The sequence below is a fragment of the Monodelphis domestica genome, chromosome 2, assembly GCF_027887165.1.
Source record: "Monodelphis domestica isolate mMonDom1 chromosome 2, mMonDom1.pri, whole genome shotgun sequence".
NCBI classification, from domain to species: domain Eukaryota; kingdom Metazoa; phylum Chordata; class Mammalia; order Didelphimorphia; family Didelphidae; genus Monodelphis; species Monodelphis domestica.
The window spans coordinates 254,752,851-254,778,450 of record NC_077228.1 but is presented as its reverse complement, the minus strand read 5'-3'; the positions used below and the strand labels follow the sequence as shown (position 1 = coordinate 254,778,450).

Below are 25,600 nucleotides of genomic sequence, written 5' to 3'. Positions count from 1 at the left end.
TGTGGTTGGTAGGGAAAGGGAAGTCATAGACTTTTAGACAAGGCAATGTGATCAGATTAAGGTTTCTTTAAAAGCAGTGTGAAGGAAAGAATGAAGAAGACAAAAGTTAGGTTATTATAACATACAGTTGATAAATAATGAGGGCTTGAACTAGAGTGATGACAATGGCAGTGGAAAGAGGAACAGGTGGTGTCTTTCATCAGTGTAATTGAATAGATGTAGCATTTGATTGGATATGGGAATCAAAAGAGAGGAAAGAGTCCTTGTGTTTCAAGTGATTTCTTTTTCATTCTGCTCTCAGCTATAATTAATTCCTGCTAAAAAACAGGTATTGGGACAACAAGAAAAGCACTTGGCTCCCTTTGGCTCTGGTGCCAAAGGACTTGAATTAAAATCCCACTTATAATATTTAACTATTGTGTGACCCAGAATAATTCACTTAAACTGAGGTTCAACTTTCTCATCTCTAAAATAGGAGGATTGAACTACAAGGTCTTAGAAGATATTTCTTAAGTATATGATAATTAAGGAACTATCCATAGACTTAAAGTATTATCTTGTCTCTTAGCTTCCCTCACCTCTCACCTATGCATTTAAAAGGGAACTCTACAGAAGAAAAAGGCATTAGAAAATGAGTCACAAACTAATATGACTATCAATGAAATTCAGCAAACATTTATTGAGTGCCTACCCTCAAGGAACTTATATTCTATTTAGGGAGGTAAAATGATATATATCATATACATAAAATAGTAATTCAAAGGCAATAAAAAAGCACTAGAAGACAACTGGGAGGATCCCAAAACACTTCCGGGAGGTAGTGATACTTGAGCTGAGCCTTCAGGAAAAATAAGAATTCAAGGAGATAACATGAAGAGAATAATGAATTTCCATGAGAAAAGCAGCCAGACAGCATAGTAGATAAGAGTGTAGTCTGGAGTCAGACAGACCAGAATCAAATCTTTCCTCAAACACTTCCTGCTCTGTGACCCTAGGAAAGCAAATCATTTCAATGTCTCTGTGACTCCATTTTTCTCAGCTGTAAAATCCAGTAATAATAGCATTTTCTTCACAGGATTGTTTGGAGGATCAAATGAATAAACATATTTGGATAGCTATATAAATATCCTATTATTATTCCAAGCATGAGTAAAAATTTATGCAAATGGAAGGCAAGAGGTGAAATGTTGAATTTGGGAAACACCAGTAAAGCTAATCTCCTAAATCTCTTAAAACAGGGAATTCATAAAGGGGAATAAGGTGAAAAAAAGTGCAAAAAATGAGTTTGATGTTTTATAGGTTTTAAATACTAGGTTGAGAAGTTTATGTTTTATTCTAGAAGTAAAAGGGAGTCTAAGTTTATGAATAACAAAGTAATATAGCCAGGATTGAAATTTAAGACCCAGTTTTCCCCTTCAAAAAACAAATAGGGAAAATAAAAAACAACACATGAATGAGATAAGTGTATACGTGGGAAAGGTCAAACAGAAAGGCATGAAACATTTAAGGGAAAAAGGATAACTTCTAGTTGGAAGCATTATAGAAGATCTCATGGTGAAAATTGTATCACAAATTGTATTTTTCACATGTTGCAAATATTTTAACTCATCTAACTATATGATAGTGAATATATTGTATTGTTTCTCTCTAACCTTTCATTGAGGTATTATCATAGATTTTAATCTATGAGAGAGACTAGGGACTGTATAGACAAGTGATCAGTGTAGCACAACATACCAAGAGAGAAGAGTTTGGATAATTTTTTTCCATAGTGGCCTGAGTCTAGAATGGAGCAGAAGAATGAGCTGGACTGCTTTTAGGAAATTCTGAACTGCTTTTAATGCCCATAAACTTCTACCAAAAACAATGGCCCATGACTTTAACAATATTCTTCTAGACAGTCATGGGTTATAAGTTTCTAAATGATTAAAAGCCGTCACCCACTGCTAGGGAATAGAGAATACCATAATAAAGGCTATAACTAAGAATTATGCAGAAGTATCATAAAAGATCTCATCAGTGAGATGTCAGCTCAGAAGTGGTTAAATCATGTGGCAAGGACTGCTTGAACAGAGCTAAAGTACTCTGCTAGTATCCATGAAACATCAAAACATCTTGAAGCTGATTCTTAGAATGAACTCCCTTTTGGAGAATTTCTGGGAAGTAATGGACAAGAGTAGTACAGGAGTAGATAGCAAAGAGGTTGCCCACCATCCATCATCATGGATGAAGTTCTTACAAAGATCACATACCATTCAAGCACATAAGTATGTAAATCACTTGGGGTACGTCCTAGCTACCAGAATATATTTTGGGGTTAATGTTCCATAAGAAATTCTAATCAGATAGGCCAGCTCTGCAATGCCAGAAACCTAAATTTCTGGTGTTTTCTATTTTTTGTATCCTAATCAATTTCCCCTGATACAAGGGCATTTAATCTATTTGTGCCACTTATAGCAATGTAGTACCTTAAAATTGACAACATACTTAGATTCATTATCTCATTTGATTCTGAGAACAATGCTGTAAAATAATTTTGAGTAGGCATTATTAAACCCATTTTACAGGTAAGGAAAGAGGTTCAATGAGTCAAAGTAATTTATTCAAGGTTATCATAGCTAGATTAGTGTATTGTTTTGTTTTTTAAACCCTTACCTTCCATCTTGGAGTCAATACTATGTATTGGCTCCAAGGCAGAAGAGTGGTAAGGGCTAATCAATGAGGGTCAAGTGACTTGCCCAGGGTCACACAGCTGGGAAGTATCAGAGGTGAGATTTGAACCTAGGACCTCTGGTCTCTAGGCCTGGCTCTCAAGGAGAAGGAAAAAAAAATAAAGTAGGAGGAAGAGGAAGAAGAAACCAGATAAACTAAAGTGGTATTGTTTGAATTATAAAAAGATTCTCTCTCTCTTTTTTTAAACCCTTACCTTCTACCTTAGAATCACTATTATGTACTGGTTCCAAGGCAGAAGAGTGCTATGGGCTAGGCAATACAACCTAGAAATGTCTGAAGTCAAATTTGAACCTAGGACTTCCCATCTCTGGCCTGCCTCTCAATCCACTGAGCTACCCAGCTGGCCCCAAAAGATTCTATTTTCAAAAGAATTCTTTTAAATTCCTTGGTATTTTATACTAGTCTTTCCATATATATTAGAACATGTTTCCAGGTCATTGAATATTCCATGTTTACAAAGAGTAGAGTTAACAAATGTAGAGCCAAATTAATGGAAATATGGATAAGCCTATTCTAAAATTTCAAGGGAACAGGAAAATAGGTATGTTTTACAGTATTCTGAAGAAAAGAGAAAGCAGGATGCTAATCATAGGCAGAAACTATGACATTCCCAAACAGACTCCAATTCAAGGAATCACAAAATAGCAAAGACCTCACAGATCATCTTAATTCAATATCCCCACTTTAAAGAAGAAACTGAGGCCCAGAAAGGTAAAACAATTTGTTCAAAATTAGCAAAAGAACTTGAACTTGCACCCATACATTTATGCCCCTCCCAGGCCTGGACCCTTCCACTCCATCACACTACCATCTCCTTACCTGATTCTTTTGTGAATGGAGGCCCTTCATCAGGGCCTCCATTGAGTTGCTCCGCTGATCTTGGGTTTGGGTGCCCCAGTCCTTCTTCCTGGGATAGAGGATGGCAGACCCTCCTCTTCAGCAGGCTATTTGAAGATTCTGATGCTGCCACTGGGGATGCTGTGTCTGACAAGCATCTTTCCTGTTCTGGCCCCCAAACCAGGCCAGGAGAACCATCCCCATCATCAATCACAACAGGATCCTCAGAGTGCTGGAGCTAAAATGCCAAAGAGGAAATCTCAGGAACAATCTCTGGGGATAGGTGTAGTTTTGTAAAGGACTTTACAATTCACCAGTCCTTTTTACTCTCTTTGCATCTCTATGTATTCTCCCAATCTATGTGTCAGGCACTATGCTGAGTGCTTTTCAATCATTATCTCATTTGTTCTAGGGAGTCGTCATGGATTGCTCAGAGAATAGATGGCTTATTCACCACCACTACTTATTTGGTCATTGAACAGATGATCCCTTCACTCACTCACCCAAATTTGCTAGTTCCCTTTGCTTCCATTTTTCCCTTTTCAATAAACCCATGTATCCTAAAGGTCATAGAACAATTAAGTACCTACATTGCTACTTAGAACAAAGAGGAGAGAGAGGTCAGAGCAATGACCTGAGATTTCTGTAATGCCTCCTCTTTCACATACATAGTAAAGCCGTGTTTCTGAGGCTATGACAAAATTGTCTTCAGGAGCCCCAAAACCCCCTCCCCACTATAATCTTTAGCCCTATTTCACACAGTCAGTCAACATTGATATGATAAGAGTAGACACTCATTCCATATGTCCATAATTTTCTTTTTTTTTAAATCATGTCCTCTCCTATTCTTTCAATTTTTCTTTGTTATCACTCCCTCCCTCCCCCAATCCATCCTCCTTTTCCTGAGTATGTAACAGACTTATACTGACTGCAGAGTGATTTTTCCCCAGTCCCTCTCCTCACCCACTGCCATGGTCTCCCAGGCTCTGTCTCCAAATCCTCCACCACAACCACTGCCTGCTCACTGCTCTCTGGCTCCTGGGCTCGCACCCAATTCTGGATCTTTCCAGGTAGGATGGTCAGGAACTGCTCCAGCACTAGGAGCTCTAGAATTTGCTCCTTGGTATGTTGCTCTGGCCTTAGCCAACCCCAACAGAGTTCCCGAAGGCGTCTTAGAGCCTCTCTAGGACCAGCAGCTTCCTGGTAGCGAAAACGTCGAAAAAGCCTTCGGAAAGATTCAGGGCCAGGGGGTTCTGCCTGTGGGGTAGGGTCCTGCCCTCGGGGGTTCCTCATTTTAATGGGCTCCTCTCGCTCCTTTGGGGCCAAGACTCTGGGGCAAAGGGCTGTAGGCATGATAGTCTTTGAGGAACCTTACTTCCAGGCAAAAATCACTGGCTTCAATGTTTATGTCCTTTGTGTATATTTCAGAGGGATAGGATGGCAAAACTGGTTCACAGGAGTGACCGGAAATGTGATACAACGTGAAAGATGAATGTAAGTAATTGATGCTCAGATGTGGGATAGAGAATGGCCTCTTCACCTATTTCTGAAGGCATTTGTCAGTCAACAACATTTAAAAAGGAAGTTGTTCTGTTTACCGAGTACCACGCTAGAAGTAGGTGGGAAAGGAATCCAGAAGCAAAAATATACTCAAGTCTTGATGTAACATTGCCCCTGAAGTCCATGTCACAGAACTATGTTGCAGGCAGAATAATGCTGTAATGATATCCTTCGTGTACTTCCAACAATAAATCCTCTTAGAGAGAGTCTAAAATGCATTTACCATTATACTTGATTCTGTTTAATATCAGGTAGTGTTATTCCCAAGGCTGTAGGAGACTGGAACTTTGGCCTCTTGAAGAGTTTACAAATAGAAATAGAGCTAGAGGGGGAAAAAAGTATAAAGTCTCAAATACATTCACAATAATCAATCACTAAATAAATATCAATAAACCAACAAACATTCAAGTATCTATTATGTGCCAGTAACTGAAGATACAATGACTGCCCCTGCCCTTGATGAGCTTAGGTATAAAGAAAGAGGACTAAATGGAGAGGCCTAAAGCAAATTATAATTCATAGATTATAAATTTGGGACACTAGAAATATTTTAGACCAAGCCCCTTGTTTTATAGATGACAAAATGAGGCCTAGAAAAGTTAATTAACTTGCCCTAGGTAACACAGGTAGTAACAGAGAATAAATTCTAAATCATAACTTTTGCCTACCAATTTAGTTCTCCTCACCTCTTTCAGTATCAGTCACTCATCCATAAAATGAAAGTTACAATATTTGTATTATCTAATTCACAGTGTTTTTGCCAGAGCCCAAACAAAATAATGTGAAAACGACTTGTAACCATAATGTATTATCTAAAAATAAGAATATATTACTAAGTATTTTGCTAGGATCAATAGAGGATACAAAGTAATAGCAAATGTTTCCTAACTTTATTGCATTGAGTGGTGGATATATCAAAAAGCTAAATGAACAAATTGTGTGTTTTTTTATAATCAAGATGATTTAACAGACAATGGGTTTCACAGAAAATAAAGTATCAACAGCAATAAAATAGCATTTTAATAGTCTATAATTAAGACTGTACTCACTATAAATTTAACAGTTTAACTCTTTCCCCCACACAAGGTCTTAATTGTTTTTTAAAATAAATTTTTATAACTATATTTCAATAAAATTGGTTTCCTCTGCAATCCTATGTATTTCATACATTTACAAAATATTATTCTGAAAAAGAGCCTTTAGCCTTCACTTGGCTTCCAATGACAAATAAGGTTAAGGACTGCTGCCCTAATATTTCTTATCTTCCAAAGCCACAAGTCTTGTGTGTAAAATCCTAAATATCTTTAATACTTTTATCTATACCCATAAGCTTAAGATAAACAAAGGCAGACTTAGATGAAGTTATTAAGCAAGTGATCCTATTAATGGCACCTGACCAATAGTCATACATTTATATAGTACTTTATACTCAGCAAAACACATTTACTGTCAGATAGGATGGACAGATATTCCTATTTTATAACTTTTGCAAAGTGCTTTTTCCCCCACAACAATCCACCCATTTTGTAGATTAAAAAAAAAAAATGGAACCAAAATTCAGTAACTTCTCCAAGTCACTGGCAATGTTAGGGCTCAGTTCAGATATTCTGACTAGAAGACAATGTTCTTTCTACTACACCAGGCTATTTTTATGCTGAGATGATGGAAAAGCTCTGAGAGAAAAGTTAAGATAATCACCCAAGATTACATAGAAGTCCCAGAGTGGGGACTAGAACCTAGATTTCCAGACTCCCAAAGTAATGTCCTTTCTAGTTCACCCCAGGGCTTATAGGAAATAGCTTCAAGATCCCATATTAAATAAAGAATATAAAGTCTGAGGGAACCTAGCATTTAAAAAAACTGAGGCAAGTGGAAAGTAAGCTTTGAACCAGGTCTTGGAAAAAGAAAATGATTGGGGCAAGTAGAGAAGCAAAAAGGCAGGCAAACAAAAAGACCTAAAGAGTCATGGAGGTCAGAATGAGCAAGTGAGGAGCAAGGAATGGGATTCCAAAACTAAAGCCATGTTACTCAGCATTAAAAATTCTTAGTCTTCTATTTTCTCAAAACAACTAACTTACAGAGAAGGAATTCTGCAACCTCCAATAACAACTTGCTACAATATAGTTAACAAAACTGCAAGCACACGGAGTCCAAGGATCCAGGTTTAAATGTCACTTATTGTCTAGAAGAGTTAGGTAAGTCATTTAACCTTTCTGTTCCTCAAGGTGTTCAGGAGTTAAATGGAGGGGAGAGGAAGTCCTTTCCAGCTCTAAAACTAGGCTCCAGTGACTTCAGGGCCTGAAATGTTCATTTCCATCTATGTTACACAATCTATAATCCAGTCAAACTAGCCTAATTGCTCTTCCCTTTACAGGACATTTCATCTCCCTCTGCTATACTTTTTTGCATGGATTGTATCTCCCAAGCCTGGTATATTCTGCCTCCTAACTTCTGTTCCTTGGAATTACTAATTCTCTTCAAGATCCAGCCCAGGCATCATCTCCTACCAAAACAAACAAACAAACAAACAAAACAAAAACAAAACAAAACTTTCCCCATGAATCACCAAATTATTTTGTAGCTGTTTATTTGTATAAATAGGGCAGCTAGGTGGCAAAGAGAATAAAGTGCCAGGCCTGGAGTCAGGAAGACCTCGGTTTAAGACTTTAGACACTTACCAGCTGTGTGACCCTGGGCAAGTCACTTAACCTTGTTTGCCTCACTTTCCTGATCTATAAAATGCGCTAGAGAAGTAATGGCTATTTTTGCCAGGAAAACCCCTAATGGGGTCACAAAGAGTTGAACAGTAGAAGACTAAGTTCACTGAAGGCAAGTGCTGTTTTTTTTTTTAAATGTTTGTGTTTTGTGTCCCTGGTACCTAGAACAGTATCTTAATTTATTTAATGTGAATCCTCTCCTTTGGCAGAAATAAAGATTAGCTGCTCAATAACATCTAAAGAAAATCCTTTCTTTTATTTGAAAATTCTTGTGAAGGTCCTTTTCTGTTATATGAAAAAGGTTATATTCTGAACTCATGCTCAAAAAATGGGTAAGCCTGGTTCCTTTTCCCAGTGATTGCTGTGGAGGGAACCCAGACTTCCTCCAAAATAGGTTTTTAATTTCTTCTTTCCCCCATCCAATATTCAACATCCCCCACTTCAGAGATGAGAAAGTGAATGCTAGGGTGAAGGAGGAATAGAAAGAGGCAGGAAACGAAGTAGGAAAGTTCAGGAAAAGCAACTGTGGACTTTCTTAAGAAAGGAAAGGAGAGAAAAAAAGGAAAAATAGAGATAATGGAAAGGGAGAGGAGGAGGAAAAAAGAAAAGGGAAAGGAGGAAGGACTGGGGAAAGAAGATGGATAAGGATGAAAATGATGAATGGGGAAAGAAAAGGAAGTAGCAGGTGGTGCTTACTAGGGAGAAAATAAAGGAAGTTTGAAGAAAGGAGAGGGGGAAAATAAAGGAATTTAGAAGGAAACAAAAATAGGACAAATTCAGAAAAAGTGGAAACCAGGGAAAAATAAGATGAGGTGGAGAGAGGAATAACTAGAAGCACGGAGGAAATGTAAAAAGGAGAAAGAAGGAAATCAGGGGAAAGAGGGAGGGGAGAAAATTTAGGGAAGAGAAAAGGGAAGTGAGGGGGGAAAAGTAAGTCGGGAGAGGATGGAGTAGTAGAAGGGAGAAAGGGCGGGAGAGGTGGAAAGAAAGACTAAAATAGGATATCAATTTCCTCGAGAAGTCTCCCCAAAACCTTGGTCTACTTCTTGCTCTTCTGCAGGTTTGAGAGATTTTGCGGTTGCCCAGACTCACCTCCTGGTCGCAGGTCCCCATCTCAGAGTTGGAGTCAACAGAGCCGTGTGCACCGAGCCCCGGTGGATCGAAAGGACAGAGCGAGCCTTCCAGTTCCCTCCCTAGGGACACTTCCTGCTCCTCTCTAGGACCTTGGAGGTTTCAGCATCTCAGTGGTTTTCCTCTACGCCACCTCATTCCCCACTCACCAAGAGTGTAGGGGGTGAGGGGGGCGGAGGCGGGAATGACATTTGACACCCCCCAGCCCACAGTGTACCCTGACGCTGGTACCTCCCATACCGTCACGTTCACACCAAGTATATAATCGCTGCCCCTCAGCTTTTTAAGGGGAGATAAATCTCTTTAGGTAGCTCTTTACACAGGAAAGTTTGGGAGGGGGAAAGTGCTAGAGATCTTTTTTTCTTCACAATTTTATGCACTTCCAATCTTCGCAGATTGGGATAAGAAACAGTATCTGGAGAGAGAGGCACAATCCCCCTCAAGGCACTTCCAAAATAATGGGGCGAAGGTACACTTTAGGGCAAAAGAAAAGAAAAGAAACTACAAATCAAGAATTTGCGTAATCTGCACAGGTCAAAGAAGCAAAGACCAAAGAAAATTTCTGAGAGTAGGTGCTTTAGGAACAGAACTGGCGGTAAAGGAAATGCAGGGATCAATCAAAAGAAGACTCCCCTCCCCCAATCAGCCAAATCGTTTTCAAATTTCTTATCGTGGGGGAGGGGCTGCAGTGTACAGAAAAGATGTGGTGGTAAGAGAAGGGAGAGAAGTGGAAAACTGGCAAGATGGAATGGAGGAAAGAGAATGGTCAAACTTCACTCCAGAATCCTTGGGAAGTGGCTCTTTGGCTCCTCTGAAACCTCTACAAACAGGGCTAGCACTCGCACTCTGTTCCCTAAAAGGATCCAGTCCTATAACCTATAACCTCTTGCTCCCAGGAAAAAGCCAACTTGGCAACAATGCGAATGGAAGAAAGTATTTCAGAGGTGGGGGGACGGGGGAAGAATGGGAGGGAAAATCTAACAAATGACGAAAAATAAGCGACTTCCAGTTACACTGATTTTACACTGATTTAGTTTCCTTATCTTATTTTTTCCCCACCCTCCAAAAAGGGCAGTTAATTTCTGGTCCAGTCCTTGCCAAGTGTGAATTTCCCTCTACTTTTAAGTCAGATCTAAACCTCATTCCTTCACATCTAAACTCATTTAAGTACCAAGTGTGGCTGCCCATTTTCTTCCTGGCTTTTGGTACAGAGGGATGAGAGTTTGTTTTTGCAGGCTTGTGTAAGCAAATAAGATTCCAGCACAATTCACAGCTTTGAAAAGCTCTGTAGCTCAAGCTTCAGAATTCTATGGAAATTTCAGCTGTTTTTCATAGAAGGCCAGATTCTCCAAATTGAAAAGCACCATTCTAAGTCCTTCATAATCAGGGAGCCACAGCATTTATCTGGCCAACCAGAAATGAAGAAATGCTGCTCTTAGAGACTCACTGGAACAATCCTAGATAAAGCAATCCTTCAGAAACAATCTTTCTTCAAGCAAGCTTCCTCAATTCAATTAAATAAGTTATCACTTATTTATATAATGAAATATAAATAAAATTAAATAAATTTTACCTACTAAGTGTAAAATAATAGGTGATATGGGTACAGAAATAAAATTGCCTTCAAGGAAACTAAAGGAGAGCTTAATATAAATACATAGATATTATAAGAGCACACAAAACATAAGTAGATGTCTCAAGAGTGGTAGATGGGATTATTGTGAGGATCAAATGAAATAATGAAGATAAAGCATGCTGTAAATTTTGAAACCCAACATAAATTTTATTTTTATTACTATTAACTGAGTGGGCTGATATTTCTTACAGCTGGGGGAAGGGAAAAGAAGAGGAGGCATTCAGGAAAAGGGTCCTATTTGGAGTTAGAATCTGAAGATAGGCCTTAAAATTTCCAACAGGTGGAAGAGATAAGGAATAATCCTTCCTACCATGAAGAATTGATTAACTTCATCCAACTATGGTTTACTATGAACAACTTCTTTCTCATCACAGTATATCTCTTTAGAGCAGATGGGGATTTGTTCTGGGCACTAAAATTTAAAGTAGCACTGCTTTGTTCTGTGTGAAACACAATTTGTCTCTTGCTCTATTTGGTGCATTAGATGTAAAAACAGTCAGAATATCAAGTGCACTACTGTTGCCCAAACTATTTGTCTAATGTGGACAAGACTTCCTTCTGCTTGGCCCTAACTTGTTGAGTTTTGAATAGTCAAATCATTTTCTTTACTTCACAGCTATGGAAACACCATTAAAAAAAAATCTATTTGCACATAAGTCTTACACAAAGCTTTTTGAAGATGACCTTAAGTATCAATAGGAGTAATATCTACAGAACAAGTATCACCAAAGGAGTCTCCAAAGTTTATAATCCAATTTACCTTAATAAGTGTGTCCAGAAAAGGAGCAACCAGAAGTATAAAAATGATTATTAAAAGCATTTTGCCTCAGTTCCTAGAAAGCCCTTCCATTAATCTGAAAATCAACAACAACAAAAAAAACAAACAAAAAGTCTTTCCAATCCCAACATCCAATCTTCCAAAGAATGGGGAAAAGGGATACTAAAGGAATTTTAAGTAAAAGAGGAGCTGAAGGACTGAGGACTAGGTCACAAGTGGTACCTATTATCTCTACATCTGTATTATTCTTTGCCCTTCCTCAGGTTTCTTACAATACCCCCAAAACTAGGGCTTCCAGGAAATCCAGTTTTAGAGTAGAGATTCTTAATCTTTTTTGTCTTGGACACCTTTGGCACTCTAGTTAAGCCCATAGATACCATTCTCAATAATGCTGTCAAATACATAAAATAAAATACATAGGATCACAAAGGAAACCAATTATTTTGAAATACAGCAGTCAAACTTTTTTTTAAATTCCTTAGACTTTAAGTTAAGGACTCCTGGTCTACAAAGACTAATTCCACAGAATCCATCACTTTCTCTTGGGTTGATAAGGACACCAATCATGGACCAAATTATTGAGAAGTACCTTTGGTAAGAATTCAATCAAAGTTCCTGCAGAAGTGAACTCCTGCTCCTTATACTCCTCTACCTTCTCACCCCTTTTCACCCCACATAGACTTACTACTTTAGCTCTATAATTGTCAGAATTTAAATCCTGGTTCACATATATATTTTGGTGGTTATATACTTGGTAACATGTCTTATTGTTTGTATATACTATTGTATTGTTTATACCTATTTTATAAGACTGATGTGGAAAAAGTGCCTTGTAAATTCTTTCTGTATCTGTTCTGTGACCTCATAAGCTTCTGTAGGTTCAGTTATCATGTCTATACATATGACTCCAAGATCTGCATATTAAATTCTTATTTCTCCTAAGCTCCAATCCCCAGCTGCCTATTTGAATTTCCAAATGGATATGCCACAAGTATCTCAAACTCCACAAACCTAAAACAGAATTAATCTTTCCCCCACTCTCTTCTCTCAAACTTGGGGGTTTTTTTCCCCCTCACTCTTCTTTATCCCTTATCAGTTACTTTTTTGGTGATTATGCCTCTCCAGAACTTGTCTTCTCCAACACCACACTAGCTCAAGCTTGGTCACCTTTTGCCCAGATGACTAGTATCCTATTGGTTTCTTAAGTTTCTCCTCTCTCCAAATTATACACCACAACTCATTCAACATTCAACAAGCATTTAACAAGAACCTATTATATGCCAAGCGCTATGGTAGGTGTTGATAATTAAAAACTAAAAATTTCTGCCTTCACAGAGCCTACCTAAGAGCAATTGTAGTACAAGTAGCTGATAGTACTCATACAGAGATTGACCATGTCACTCCCCTGCTCAAGAAGTTTCCTTGGCTTCCTATTACCGTCTAAGATAAAATACAAACTCCCCCGTTTGGCATTTAAAATCATAATCTAAGGCATAATCTTGCTCTAGTATATTTTTCCAGGCTTATTACAAATTACTCCCCTTCATGCATTCTGGCTTCCAGCCAAACAGACCTATTTATAGTTCCCTGAATTCAGCATTCTTTCTCTTGCCTCACTGTCTTTGTACAGGCCATCTATGTTTTGAGGCACTGAATTTCAATCTCATTGGTGCCTCTTAAAATTCCTAAATTTCCTTCAAAGCTGAGGTCACATGCCAGGTCCCTCAAGATTAATTTCCCAATTCCCCATCCCTTATTGTTTGCATTCCTCTCCCAATTGTATGTAATTTGTATTTATTTATATGTGTATACATCATTTTCCCCAATAAGATCAGTCAGTCATTCAATAAATATTTATTAAGTGCCTACTAGTTGCCTGGGGGAAAGCAGACTGCACTCAAGGAACTTACAATCTAATGGGGAGACAATATTCAAGCAACTATCCTGTACAAAGGATAAATTGGAGATATCAATAAGGAAAAGCAATAGAATTAAAGCAAATTAGGGAAAGCTTTACAATAAATGATGGGATTTCATCTTCAGATTAAAGAAAACCAAGTTAGTCAAAAGGCAGACAGGAGGAATCAGAATATTCTAGGTATGAGGGACAGCTAGTGAAAATGCCTGGAAAAGAGATGAAATGTCTTACTTGAACAGAAATAAGGTTACTGTCATTAGATGGAAGTTTTTAGGAAGAAGTGAAGTGTAAAGTGTAAAAAGATGGGAAAGGTTGGGATGGGGAAGTTTATGAAGGACTTTGAACACCAAATAAGATTTTATATTTGATCCTGAAGATGATAGGGAATCTGTTGAGGGGAAGGGTGGGTGACATGGTCAGATTTGAATTTAAGGGAGATCAGTTTGACATCTGGGTGGAGGATGGACAGGAGTGGGGAGACATTTGTGGCAAAGAGACTACCCAGCTATTGTTTGTATGTAAGGTAATAAGGGCCTGCCTGAGGGTACTGATGATGTCAGAAGAGGGGAGGCAAATCGGAGATACTGTTACAAAGATTCCATATGGAAGGTAAGAGACTGAGGAGTCAAGGATAGCACCTACTTATCAGCCTCCTCATATTTTCAGGTGAGTAAATTGACATCCAGAGAGGTCAAATAACTTAATCATCCAAATAGCTGAGCCAAGATTTGAATTCAGGGCCACTAACTCCAGATCTAGCACTCTTTCCCACTTGATTTTTCAGGCCAAGTCCTGTGAGAGCAGAGATTATTTAGTTTCTATTTTTGTATTATCAACAGTGCTTGGCAACAATAACAAAGTAGTGCTTGGCACATAGTAGGCTCTTAAGAAATGCTTACTGAATGTTGTATGAGTTGCCCACAGTAGCTAAATCAAAGCTCTATCTACTGCTGGGTTTATACCCCAAAGAGATAATAAAGAAAAACACATGTACAAGAATATTCATAGCTGCGCTCTTTGTAGTGGCAAAAAATTGGAAAATGAAAGAATGCCCTTCAACTGGGGAATGGTTGAACAAATTGTGGTTTATGTTGGTGATGGAATACTATTATGCTCAAAGGAATAATAAAGTGGAGGCATTCCATGGGAACTGGAACAACCTCCAGGAAGTGATGCAGAGTGAAAGGAGCAGAACCAGGAGAACATTGTACACAGAGACTGATATACTGTGGTGCAATCGAATGTAATGGACTTCTCCATTAGTGGCAATGCAGTGATCCTGAACACTATCCATATTCAGAGGAAAAACAATGGGAGTAGAAACACAGAAGAAAAACAATTGCTTGATTACATGGGTGGAGGGGATATGATGGGGGATGTACACTCTAAATGAACATCCTAATGCAAACACCAACAACATGGAAATGGGTTCTGATCAAGGACACGTGTAATACCCAGTGGAATTTCGAGTTGGTGATGGAGGGAGGTGGGGAAGGGGTTGGAGGAATAGAATATGATTTTTGTAACCAAGGAATAATGTTTAAAATTGACCAAATAAAAATTTTTAAAAATGAAAAAAAAAAGCTCTACCTATTGGCTTACTGGTAAGACCCAATCTCGACTACTCTTTTTTCCTTACTTTTCTGGTACCTCAATTTTATAGGCTCATACAATTTGAAATGTGGGCTATCTGTCTATTTCCCATGGAGCTAAAAGGGCTAGGCTGCAAAGTATACTGTTTTTAGTTTTTAGTAAAAAAAAAAAGTTGAGGAGTAGCAGAAATAATTTCATTGAAATCATATTTCTCAGGGTACTAATAAATACATTATCCCTTCCTTAGAGAACCATAAAGTTGGAGAGTATCAAATGTCTGTTAGTACAACCTATATCTGAATAAGAATCCCCTCTGCAACATGTCTCACAAATATATAAATATAAAACGAGAATTCTATTTATATGAACATCAGATTACTGGAATACTTCTTACACCAAAATAAGACTAACAATTCATTTCCAATTATTTTCTCCATTTTCTAAACCAAAGATTCACATAGCACAGAGATATATCCTGTCCTTTGGCTCTAGTCCTGAAAGCTAAATGTGAGGTTAGATACAAAGGACAGGCCTAAGGGTTAGGCATGCATAGAAAGATTTAAGGAAGAGGAAGATTGACTAAGAAATGGTCCCATAAGGTCTCTTCCAACTCAAGTATCTTGTGGTCCAGTCCCTCTAAATTGAAGCCTCAAATCACACACTTGGATAAGTCAGATCCTAACTACATGACTGTACTTAATTTTTATTCAATCAAAAATTTAAATAATTTTTAAGCCAGCTCTTGAGCTTATGAGGTATGTGCCAGACACAGTGCTAAGCTCTAGGAATACAAAGATAAAGTTAAACAATTCCTCCCCTTGAGGAGATGAGTTCTAATTGGGGGGAAAGAATATGTACATTTAAATATATGAAGAATATGTATTAGATGAATAGAAGGTAGTTTGGAGAGGGAGAATATTAGCAGTTGGAAGGGATCTTGAGAGAGGCTCGGTATAGAGGGTAATGATTGAGTTAGACTTTGAAGGAAACTAGGAACTCTAAGAGGTAGAGGTAAAGAGGGAGAACATTCCTGACATGTTATACCATGTACCAGGTGGAGTAGAATAATAAATATGCATGGAAATATAGGAAAGGCACAAGTTGTGAATTTTTATCAGATAAGAGTTTATATTTGATCCTAGAAATAATGGAAACCCTGAAGTTTACTGAGTGGAGGGGTAACATGGTTAGACCTTCACTAGAGTTAAATAATTTTGGTTGGAAGATAAGATTGGAATAGGGAGCAACAAGGAAAGGAGACCAAATAGGAGGTTAATTCACTGCTGTAAAGCAAGAAATGATAAGAGCCTAATCTAATGAATAGTTTTGTTAGTGGAGAAAAAGGGACTTATAAGAAGATGTTACCATAGAAATGAAAAGATATTGAAACTGAATGCATATGTGAGGTGAGGGAAAATGAGAATATCAAGGCTACCTTTTTTTTACTGATTCTTAGATATTTTCCCTCATGTTAGTTTAAGCATGAGAAAATAGAATAAGAGAGAAGGATATAAGGGGAAAGAAAGGAGAGGAAATTGAGGGGTAGGAAGGGAAGAGATAGAAAGGGGAAACAGGGACTAAAGTTTTGAGATAGTAGAGGGCCATCAAAAACTGTCTCCTAGTGTAAGAGACTAAAGATTGAATCATATCATGTTAGATCTAGAAGGGACTTGATAATGCTTTACAAAATCAGCCTTATATAAAGAAAAGACATGGATTAAGTCCTATCTTTGGCACTTATAAACTGTGTGGCCCTAGGTACTTCTACTTTCCTGGCTTCAGTTTCCTTATCTGCAAAATGAAGGGTTGGTTTAATGATCTCTTAATGTCCCCTCCCATTCCATTTTTTAAAATATTTATTTTAGCTATCCACTGAGGGACAAATTTTCAATTTAGCACTTTTCCCAGTGTTATCCTGATTCAGTTCTCTCCATTTCAGTTTTTCTTTCCTAAATTGCTCCATTGGCCAAATAGCAAGTTGAGCAAGCAGCAGAAGAATGCAAAGGACCATCCTCCCACTTCTCTTTCAGGGATTTAGTAAAGCAATGTGGATCAACCATGGTCAAGTATCCTTTTGGTCCTAATCAATTCAATATCCAAGACAGAGTCATAACCAGTAATTCTATCATTTGAAGTCTATGCATGCAAAGAGTGAGTTTAAGCCATGACCCTCTTTGTGTATGGCTGAGGGAGAATAGGAAAGGGGTCATGAGTATTGGGTAGATTGTGAGGCTAGGTTAGAGTGTGTAAAGGGGAAAAAGGTCAGAGAAATTTTTTAGCACATGAACTGTGAATCCCTAGATAATAGCAACAAAGATGTGTGTTTACTTTCTGCATATTTTTTATTTATTTATATGGGTATGTATTGTTAAGTTCCTGAAGGGTAGGGAATCTTTCCTTTTTTATTTTAGTGCCTGGAATAAAGTAGGTACTTGATAAATGCTTGTTGGTTGACCTAATAAGATCTTTTTAAATGGTTGCTAAGTAATGGGATTGGGGATGTTTTAAAAGAGTGATAATATGCCAACTCATCCTCCTAAAATATGCAAAAGGAGCTAGCCTGGGATCCAAACGCAAAGGAATCTAATGTTTTCAAGAGAAGGCTAAATATCAGTAAATACCATTAGACCTTAGGACTGTTAAGAAGAAGAGACCTAGGATAAACATTCGTAATCTTAAATCTGAAGGGCCAGTCTGCAAATCTACCCCCTTATTTTTATACAAGGTGAAACAGAGGCCCACCATGAAAAGATTTGTCCAAGGCTACAGGACTAAGGGGAAAACCAGCCTTTCTTTTAGTCGTCGGATTCTGTTCATCTTGCTACTGCACCACAATAAAGGAAGGGGATCAAGGAGGCAGGGGAAACGCGAGGCAGAGCAAACTGTGGGCTGGTGAGGGGTAGTGATGAGTTTTCCGTATTGGGGTAAGAATGGTGGGGCAAAGCTTCCTTTGCTTCTGATCCTCAGGAGCCACTTGGCATGGGTACCCAGGCCTGGCAGCCGGTGAGTGAGGCCGAGGTGCGGAAACCGGGGTGGAGAGGACCCTGACGGCTCCAGAACCCCGGTAGCAGCCACAGGCTGGGGTGCGAAACATGCCGAGTTGTCCCCCGGGAAGACAGCGAGTGAGGTGGGGGACCGGCTACTTCCGGCCCAGAACCCGGCCTCTTCCCCAAACAGCGGGGCCTGCCCGGCCTCCCGGTCCCATTTACCTCGGCGTGGCTGTGGCACTGGGTGTCTGGCCGCGGCCCTGCAGCGCTCTCCCCCTTCTCCGACCCCCTCACCTAAGCCGCACTCCCTGCACAAGGTCGGTTTGCCTCTGGCTCTTTCTTACCCTCTACCTCTGGACTGAACGCAGTCTAGCCGCAGTCTCTGGCTTCTTCACTTCATCTCCATTTGCTTGGTGAGGACTTGGCGAGAACCCGGAGAAGAACTGTTGATTGGCTCCGGAGGGTGACGTCACAGGGGAAAAAGTTGGGACCAGAGGAACCGCAGCCCGACAGGTGGCGCCGCCCGGCCTTGAGTGCTGGGCCAGGTCTGTTTTCCGATGAGGAGACGGAAGTTTCCTTAAGGAATGTATCCCATCTGTCCAAAGGCCTCACTTTTTAAACACCTTCTGCAAAGCCTTCGCAAAACCACGGGATGTTCGATTGGAAAAGGAACAGTGGTGTAGACTATCTGATAAAGAGGTCCTTTGGGCTTCCTGCAAAGGGACTAAGAGGGCAGGAAAAGAGCATGAATCGGTCAAATTACATGCGTTTACTTTGAGACCACTAGTCTTTTCTGGTGAGATCAGCTAGTTCTCATCAATTCCAGGCGAGGGGAAGCTTTCGGAATACAAATATTTATTTCACTGCTTCGAGAACTATTTCAGTTTCTCTTCCATGTCGTTTGGATTTCAGGCACAGAGTGAAAAATCATATGCTAAAATACAGATGTAGGCGTTACTGTACACTATTGTTCATCATTTACTATTAGATGTCTAGTTGCAATTAAGGCTGTACTTTGTAGAAAGGCCAGATGCAATCCTCTGGTCCTTAGATTTGTTTCTAAAATGAATACAGGGTTGGACACAGAAATGGAGTTCATTAAGCTCAAGAATTCATAGGAGGAGTTAAGCATGATGGATAGTGTTGGATTGCAAGGAAGAACGCTGGATTAAAATGCTTACAACTCTAGTTTTGTGATCATAGTCAGGTTAACATCTTTTCTCTGAGTAGTCGATTGGCTGGGAAACTGGACCCCAACCGTATTTTTAGATACAGGAGTTTTAAACTCAAATACTTAGAGGAGAAAAACAAGTTAATATTGTATTTCCTGCAACTCATTACCAGTAACGTATTGCAAAGCAAAACAGCTTGGAAAGAGGGTGAAAAAAGGAGGGTTGTGGTGAGGGAGAGATAAAGAAAAGGAATTAAATTGATCAAAGTGGAATTCCTTTTTTAAAAATTCTTGGGAACTCTGAAGTCCTTGCAAGCACAGCTCGATTCTGCAGATTATTTTCCAAACGTGTACAAAATAGAACCAAAATGGGAGAATTCCTTTAGAATCTGGAGTGCAACATTAAAAGCTACGATTATCCAGTAGCGAGTGCTCCAGCCTTCTGTCATCAGCCTCTTACTCGTGTTCCCATGAGTTTAACGGGATGAGAATGTCTTCCCCGTGATTGTTTTCATTTCCTTTTTTTCTGCATCTGGGCGTGCTCGATTCAGCACCTTGAGGAAGTCGGATGTTTTTGTCCTCATTCGTGTGTGAATATAGGCCTTAGAGCATTTGATGTGATAGTGCAAGTAATCCAGGAATGTGTGAATCAAGTTAATGGTGTTGTCTCTGGCATTAGCATTGGTATGGCAGGGGAATAGCACAAAAGTGATATAGCCAATATTATCACCCACAGTGGCATCTGTGTCTTTCAGCTCTAAGGGAGGTTCCCTGTGGCTAAAGAGGACTTGCAGAGCTGTATGGCTGGCCCTACGTCCTTCTTTGAATTCCTCCATGAACACCTTTCCAATCACCACATCATCATCATCCTTAAATACTGTGCTAAAGACAACGGTGACCCGATCTTTCTTAGACTCAACATACATTGTCTCATCATCTCTGTAATGGATTACTGCTCTGTTCATATGGGTTCAAATCCTGACTTTGTTCTTCAATACCTTGAAGGTTACATAACATTCTGGAGCCTCAGTTTCCTTATCTGTAAAATAAGGACCTTCAATTACATGAACTCTAAGACCCCTTCCAGCTCTGAATTTATTTTTCGGTGATCATTTGTAAAATAAGTATAATACTTAGAGTACTCACTTCTTCCCTGGGTGTGGTAAGGTAAAGTGCTAAGAATCTTAAAAACCTATTCTCTTAAAAAATGTTTTTGAATTATTGTGTAAGGATACAACACTTGAGGCTGTCAATACTTCTGGGATAATGGCAATAATGTGTAGATCTGCTTTAAGGTTTGCAAAGGATCTGGAATTCTTCAGTATGGGTATAACTTCTATCACAATTTAGTAGTCAATTGTATAGAATTGTAATAGTTGAAAAATTCATCACATTGCAACCAACATGGTCATGAGCCCCAGTAAAGTATTTTTTGAGAAAATTGTTATTTTTCATCATTCAAATGGCTCAATATCTATTTCAAATTTTTTTATTAAGCACAATTGCACAACTTGTAATTAGAAAACAATTTTCAAAATCTTTTAAAGCAATTGTTAGATTATAACATTCAAGTTACAATTAAAAAATTTTTTTTCATTCTTAACAGGTATTTTAGTTACATGAGGGGAAAAAAACTGTTTCCACTCCCAGATATCCACATTAAGAATAAATTCCTATATACAATAAATAAAATTGTTTACTGGTAAGAAGAGTTAGGTACTGACTATTTTGTTAAAGTTGTATGGTAGAAAAACAATCCATAGGCAAATATAACCTAAGTAATTTAGTTGACTTAAAAAATAAAGTTAAATGACAAGGTTTACAATGAAGTTTATAAGAACTAAGTTTGTGCTTGTGAACATGTGGTAACAAATGTACATTCACATTCTCTTTAAAATATGAGCAAATGAATACTTAATGTTAAATAAAATTAAGGAAAACATACCAACCTAGGTGATATGGATGAATATTTACAAAAATATAAATTGCCTAGACTAACAGAAGAAGAAATAGATTTCTTAAATAATCCCATATCAGAAAAAGAAATCCAACAGGCCATCAAAGAACTTCCTAAGAAAAAATCCCCAGGGCCTGATGGATTCACCAGTGAATTCTATCAAACATTCAATGAACAGCTAACTCTAATGCTATACAAACTATTTGATATAATAAGCAAAGAGGGAGTTCTACCAAATTCCTTTTATGACACAAACATGGTACTAATTCCAAAGCCAGGCAGGCCAAAAACAGAGAAAGAAAATTATAGACCAATCCCCCTAATGAATATAGATGCAAAAATCTTAAATAGGATACTAGCAAAAAGACTCCAGCAAGTGATCAGAAGGGTCATCCACAATGATCAAGTAGGATTCATACCAGGGATGCAGGGCTGGTTCAATATTAGGAAAACCATCCACATAATTGACCACATCAACAAGCAAACCAATAAAAATCATGTGATTATTTTGATAGATGCAGAAAAAGCCTTTGATAAAATACAACACCCATTCCTATTAAAAACACTAGAAAGCATAGGAATAGAAGGGCCGTTCCTAAAAATAATAAACAGTATATATCTAAAACCATCAACTAATATCATCTGCAATGGGGATAAATTAGATGCATTCCCATTAAGATCAGGAGTGAAACAAGGACGCCCATTATCACCTCTATTATTCGACATTGTATTAGAAACACTAGCAGTAGCAATTAGAGAAGAAAAAGAAATTGAAGGCATTAAAATAGGCAAGGAGGAGACCAAAAAAGAGGATATCGCTCTTTGCAGATGACATGATGGTCTACTTAAAGAATCCTAGAGATTCAACCAAAAAGCTAATTGAAATAATCAACAACTTTAGCAAAGTTGCAGGCTACAAAATAAACCCGCATAAGTCATCAGCATTTCTATATATCTCCAACACAGCTCAGCAGCCAAAACTAGAAAGAGAAATCCCATTCAAAATCCCCTTAGACAAAATAAAATACTTAGGAATCTATCTCCCGAGACAAACACAGGAACTATATGAACACAACTACAAAACACTTTCCACACAACTAAAACTAGACTTGAACAATTGGAAAATACATTAACTGCTCAAGGGTAGGACAAGCCAATATAATAAAAATGACCATCCTACCCAAACTCATCTATCTATTTAGTGCCATACACATTGAACTTCCAAATTTTTTTTTACTGATTTAGAAAAAAACATAACAAAGTTCATTTGGAAGAACAAAAGATCAAGGATATCCAGGGAAATTATGAAAAAAATACAAAGGAAGGGGGCCTTGCAGTCCCAGATCTCAGACTATATTATAAAGCAGGGGTCACCAAAACAATCTGGTACTTGCTAAGAGACAGAAAGAATGCTATCCACTTCCAAAGAAAGAACTGTTGAAATATAAATTCAGATTATGGCATATGATTTATCTTATACATATTGACTGCTTGTGTATATGACTTGGAGTTTTGGTTTTATAAGATTATTCACCTACAAAAATGAATAATATGGAAACTTGATAATACATGTTTTGCTTCATAATACATGTGTAGCCCCAAATGAATTGCTTGTTAACTGTGGGAGTAGGGAGGAAAGAAGGGAGGGAGACAACATGAATCATATAACTTTGAAAAACTTATGTGGAAATTTATTAAAATAAAATAAAGGGAAAAATGTTAAAAATAAAAAAGGTTCACATGATGAGAAAAAGAAAAATGAATTAATATGCTCTGTATACATATCTAAAATTTCCCTGATGCTGAAAACATAAAATACCTTTAAAGTATGAGGGGGAGAGGAAATCTTATATGAAAATTCATAATTTAAAAATATCAAGAACACATTGCAGAAAATCTATAGAGGTACAATAGACTAAAGATGGCAAAAAGAGATTAAGGGACTAAAATGAAAATAAATTCATTTCGTTTCAGCCTTCTTTAATTTGGAAGGGTTGTAATAAAGCTATAAATTTAGGACAACATTTAATAGAAGCCTCACAACAAAAAGAAGTATAGCAATTTCTCAAACATATTCAAGAAATATTCAGTGAAAGGTATACATATAGCATACCAAGTTTTAAATGTTTACATAATACCATGGCCACCTGAATTTTCTAATATCAATGATCTGGAAATGGGGCAGAAAGTTTTATAATCTATATCCTCTAGAAGGAAAACAAACTTACAAAATATCAACCTATATACATGAAAATATTTTACTAATGTTTATACTTATGCATATCTGGGTGCATATTATCATCATATCAAATATTTCTTAGACAGTGTTTTTTATAGGATAATAAAACACAGATAAATATGTAACCATCTAGCCCAGATTCTCAGGGAAATATTTGCTTCAGTGGCTTTGTCAAGAACAGCCAGTTATTATCAAGTACAGCAGAGGGAGGATTGGAAAGGAGGGGTTTTGGCAGCCTCATGTGAGGAGTGATTCTAGCCAGACTATGGCTTTGATTTTATTGGAGTCCATTCTCACTACTGGGGGCTAACAGTATGTAATAAATACTTGTTGATCGACACAACAAATTTAATGTAAGTAGTTAGTTGTTTGATATGAGACATACAAAGGAATCAACTGAATGGCTTAGAGATTTAGAGCTAGAGGAGGACTTAAAGTCATTTAATCCAATTGTTTCATTTTGAAATTAAAAAGTTGGAACCCAGAGAATTTAAAGTGATTTCTCTAAGATTACTTAGTAGCAGAGCCAGGATTTAGAACTAGGTTCTGTAATCCCAAATCTAACACATTTTCTATTCTACTATTCTTTCTATAAAATAATTTACTGGGTGGAGGTAACATCCTTCATACTCAGACATTTATCCTTGGGTAAAGACTAGGAATGAAAGAAAAGTATAGTAAAATTCTTTTAAAATCATTTAAAAATCTTTGAGTATAGTATTAAAAAGACACCATAAAGATATTTTTTATCATCCCTTTGCTTCCCATGACACTCTCCCCTTTTATGTGATCATTCGTACCTGATCTAGGGACAAAATTGATTCCTTCTCTAATAGACTATTCATTTCTATTTTTCTCCCGTATGAATTCCATCATGTTTTGGGGGAGTTTATATTACTACTTCAACACTTAGCAAGTATGTGACTTTAGGCAAAAACTCTCAACTCCAGTTTCCTCAAGTGAGAATAACAATGTTAAGGTCTCCTCTAGCTCTAAATTCCATGACTGTAACTTGTACTAGCTACCAAAAATGGCTGTTGGAAAGGAAACAGCTTATGAATTTTAAAGCAGCATGTTACTTCAAGTTAGCATTATAATTATCATTATTTAAATTGTACTAATTTATATTTATAAGCACAGAATTTTGTTTAACTTCTGCACAACTAGAAATTTATTTTGAGTGATTTATCCCTATAATGCTACAATGGTTGTCCTTTTGAGGATTCCAAATGATTTGCCTTTAGTGTGATTCCTTTAAGATATACCCCCAGTCCTGAAGTACATTGGTATGAGACTGTATCATTAACAGGGTAGATCAGTACCCCTCAGTTGCATGGGGAATGGGTCATTGTTGGTAAGAATGGGAGAGAGGAAATTTCCAGTCTTTTCAAGTTTTTTATATTAAACCTGTCAATGTGGAATCTAGAAACCCCAAACTTGTATTCTAGTAAGATCTGATGAACCCCAAGTTTTAGGACTAGATTGTAAGTTGGAGGCCCAAAGCTTATACTTGTTCCCTGTTCCTGTTAGAATACAGCCTGAAGGGAATCTCAGGCTAGCAGTTTCAGACTGAATAATGGACCCCAAGGTAAAAGACAGTCCTTGTCAGGTGGGGCCAAGCTCAAGCCAAGTGATTTTTTAGCACAGTAGGCAGTATGTCAATCTAGTAAACTGAAGGTCCTAAGTTTGATCCTCAAAAGGAGGGTGTGATACAATGGGAGAGGATACTGGAGACAAGAACTTACAAGTTAGTCCTAAAATTTGGGGTTCATCAGGTCTTACTATGAAACAAGTTTGGGGTTTCTAGATTTCATGTTGACAAACCATACCTGCTATAAATTCTATTTGGTCATAATGTATAATATTTCTGATATACTTTTGTAGTCTCCTGACATGTTTCATTTAGGATTTTTGCAACTTTACTGATTATTTTTATTAATAACTTTATTAAATGTTGATTTTGTTAATTATTTTATTAATTAAGTTGTTAATTAAATGAAATTGGTCTACAGTTTTCTTCCTCTGTTTTTGCTCTTTCTGGTTTAAGTATCAGCACTATATTTGCTTCATAAAAGAAGTTTGACAGGGCTCCTTCTTTAGCAATTATTTTAAATAATTTATTTAATATTAGAATTAGATCATGTTTACATATTTGGTAGAATTCATTTGAAAATTCATCTGGTCCTGATGCTTTTTTCTTAGGAAGTTCATTTATGACCTGTTTAATTTCTTTTTCTAAAAAACATTTATTTAAATATTCTATTTCCTCATCTAGACATTATTTTATTTTTATAGATTTTAAACTACATAATAAAGCAGTAATTATCAAAGCTATATAGTACT

The 25,600-nt window shown here is 37.5% G+C and overlaps 2 protein-coding genes across 10 annotated transcripts in view; both read right to left on the bottom strand.

Annotated features, from left to right (window-relative positions):
- The window catches only part of ZNF496 (zinc finger protein 496), a 31,291-nt gene extending 12,934 nt beyond the window's left edge, over window positions 1-18,357 (bottom strand). For 3 of the 9 annotated variants that reach the window (XM_007483072.3, XM_056814264.1, XM_056814262.1), the window contains exons 1-3: window positions 18,235-18,357; window positions 4,534-5,452; window positions 3,553-3,808 (exon numbers count right to left, since the gene is read on the bottom strand). In XM_007483072.3, the coding sequence (XP_007483134.1) occupies window positions 3,553-3,808; window positions 4,534-4,923 (646 nt within the window). In that variant the 5' untranslated portion in view covers window positions 4,924-5,452; window positions 18,235-18,357. Of the gene's footprint in view, window positions 1-3,552; window positions 3,809-4,533; window positions 5,453-8,939; window positions 10,431-18,112 lie in introns of those variants that run through there. The other 6 variants (XM_056814265.1, XM_056814266.1, XM_007483074.3 and 3 more) reach the window with 5 other exon arrangements.
- A 786-nt stretch (window positions 18,358-19,143) lies between these two features.
- Window positions 19,144-20,026, bottom strand: LOC100011122 (actin-related protein 2/3 complex subunit 2-like). The gene has a single exon (XM_056814288.1). It carries the CDS (start codon window positions 20,024-20,026, stop codon window positions 19,538-19,540), a length of 489 nt encoding a protein of 162 aa, XP_056670266.1. The 3' UTR covers window positions 19,144-19,537.
- Between the last annotated feature and the right edge of the window lie 5,574 nt (window positions 20,027-25,600).

Excerpts from the sequence above, each read along its gene's own strand:
- LOC100011122 (XM_056814288.1), bottom strand. The coding sequence starts at position 20,026 with ATGAACAGAGCAGTAATCCATTACAGAGATGATGAGACAATGTATGTT.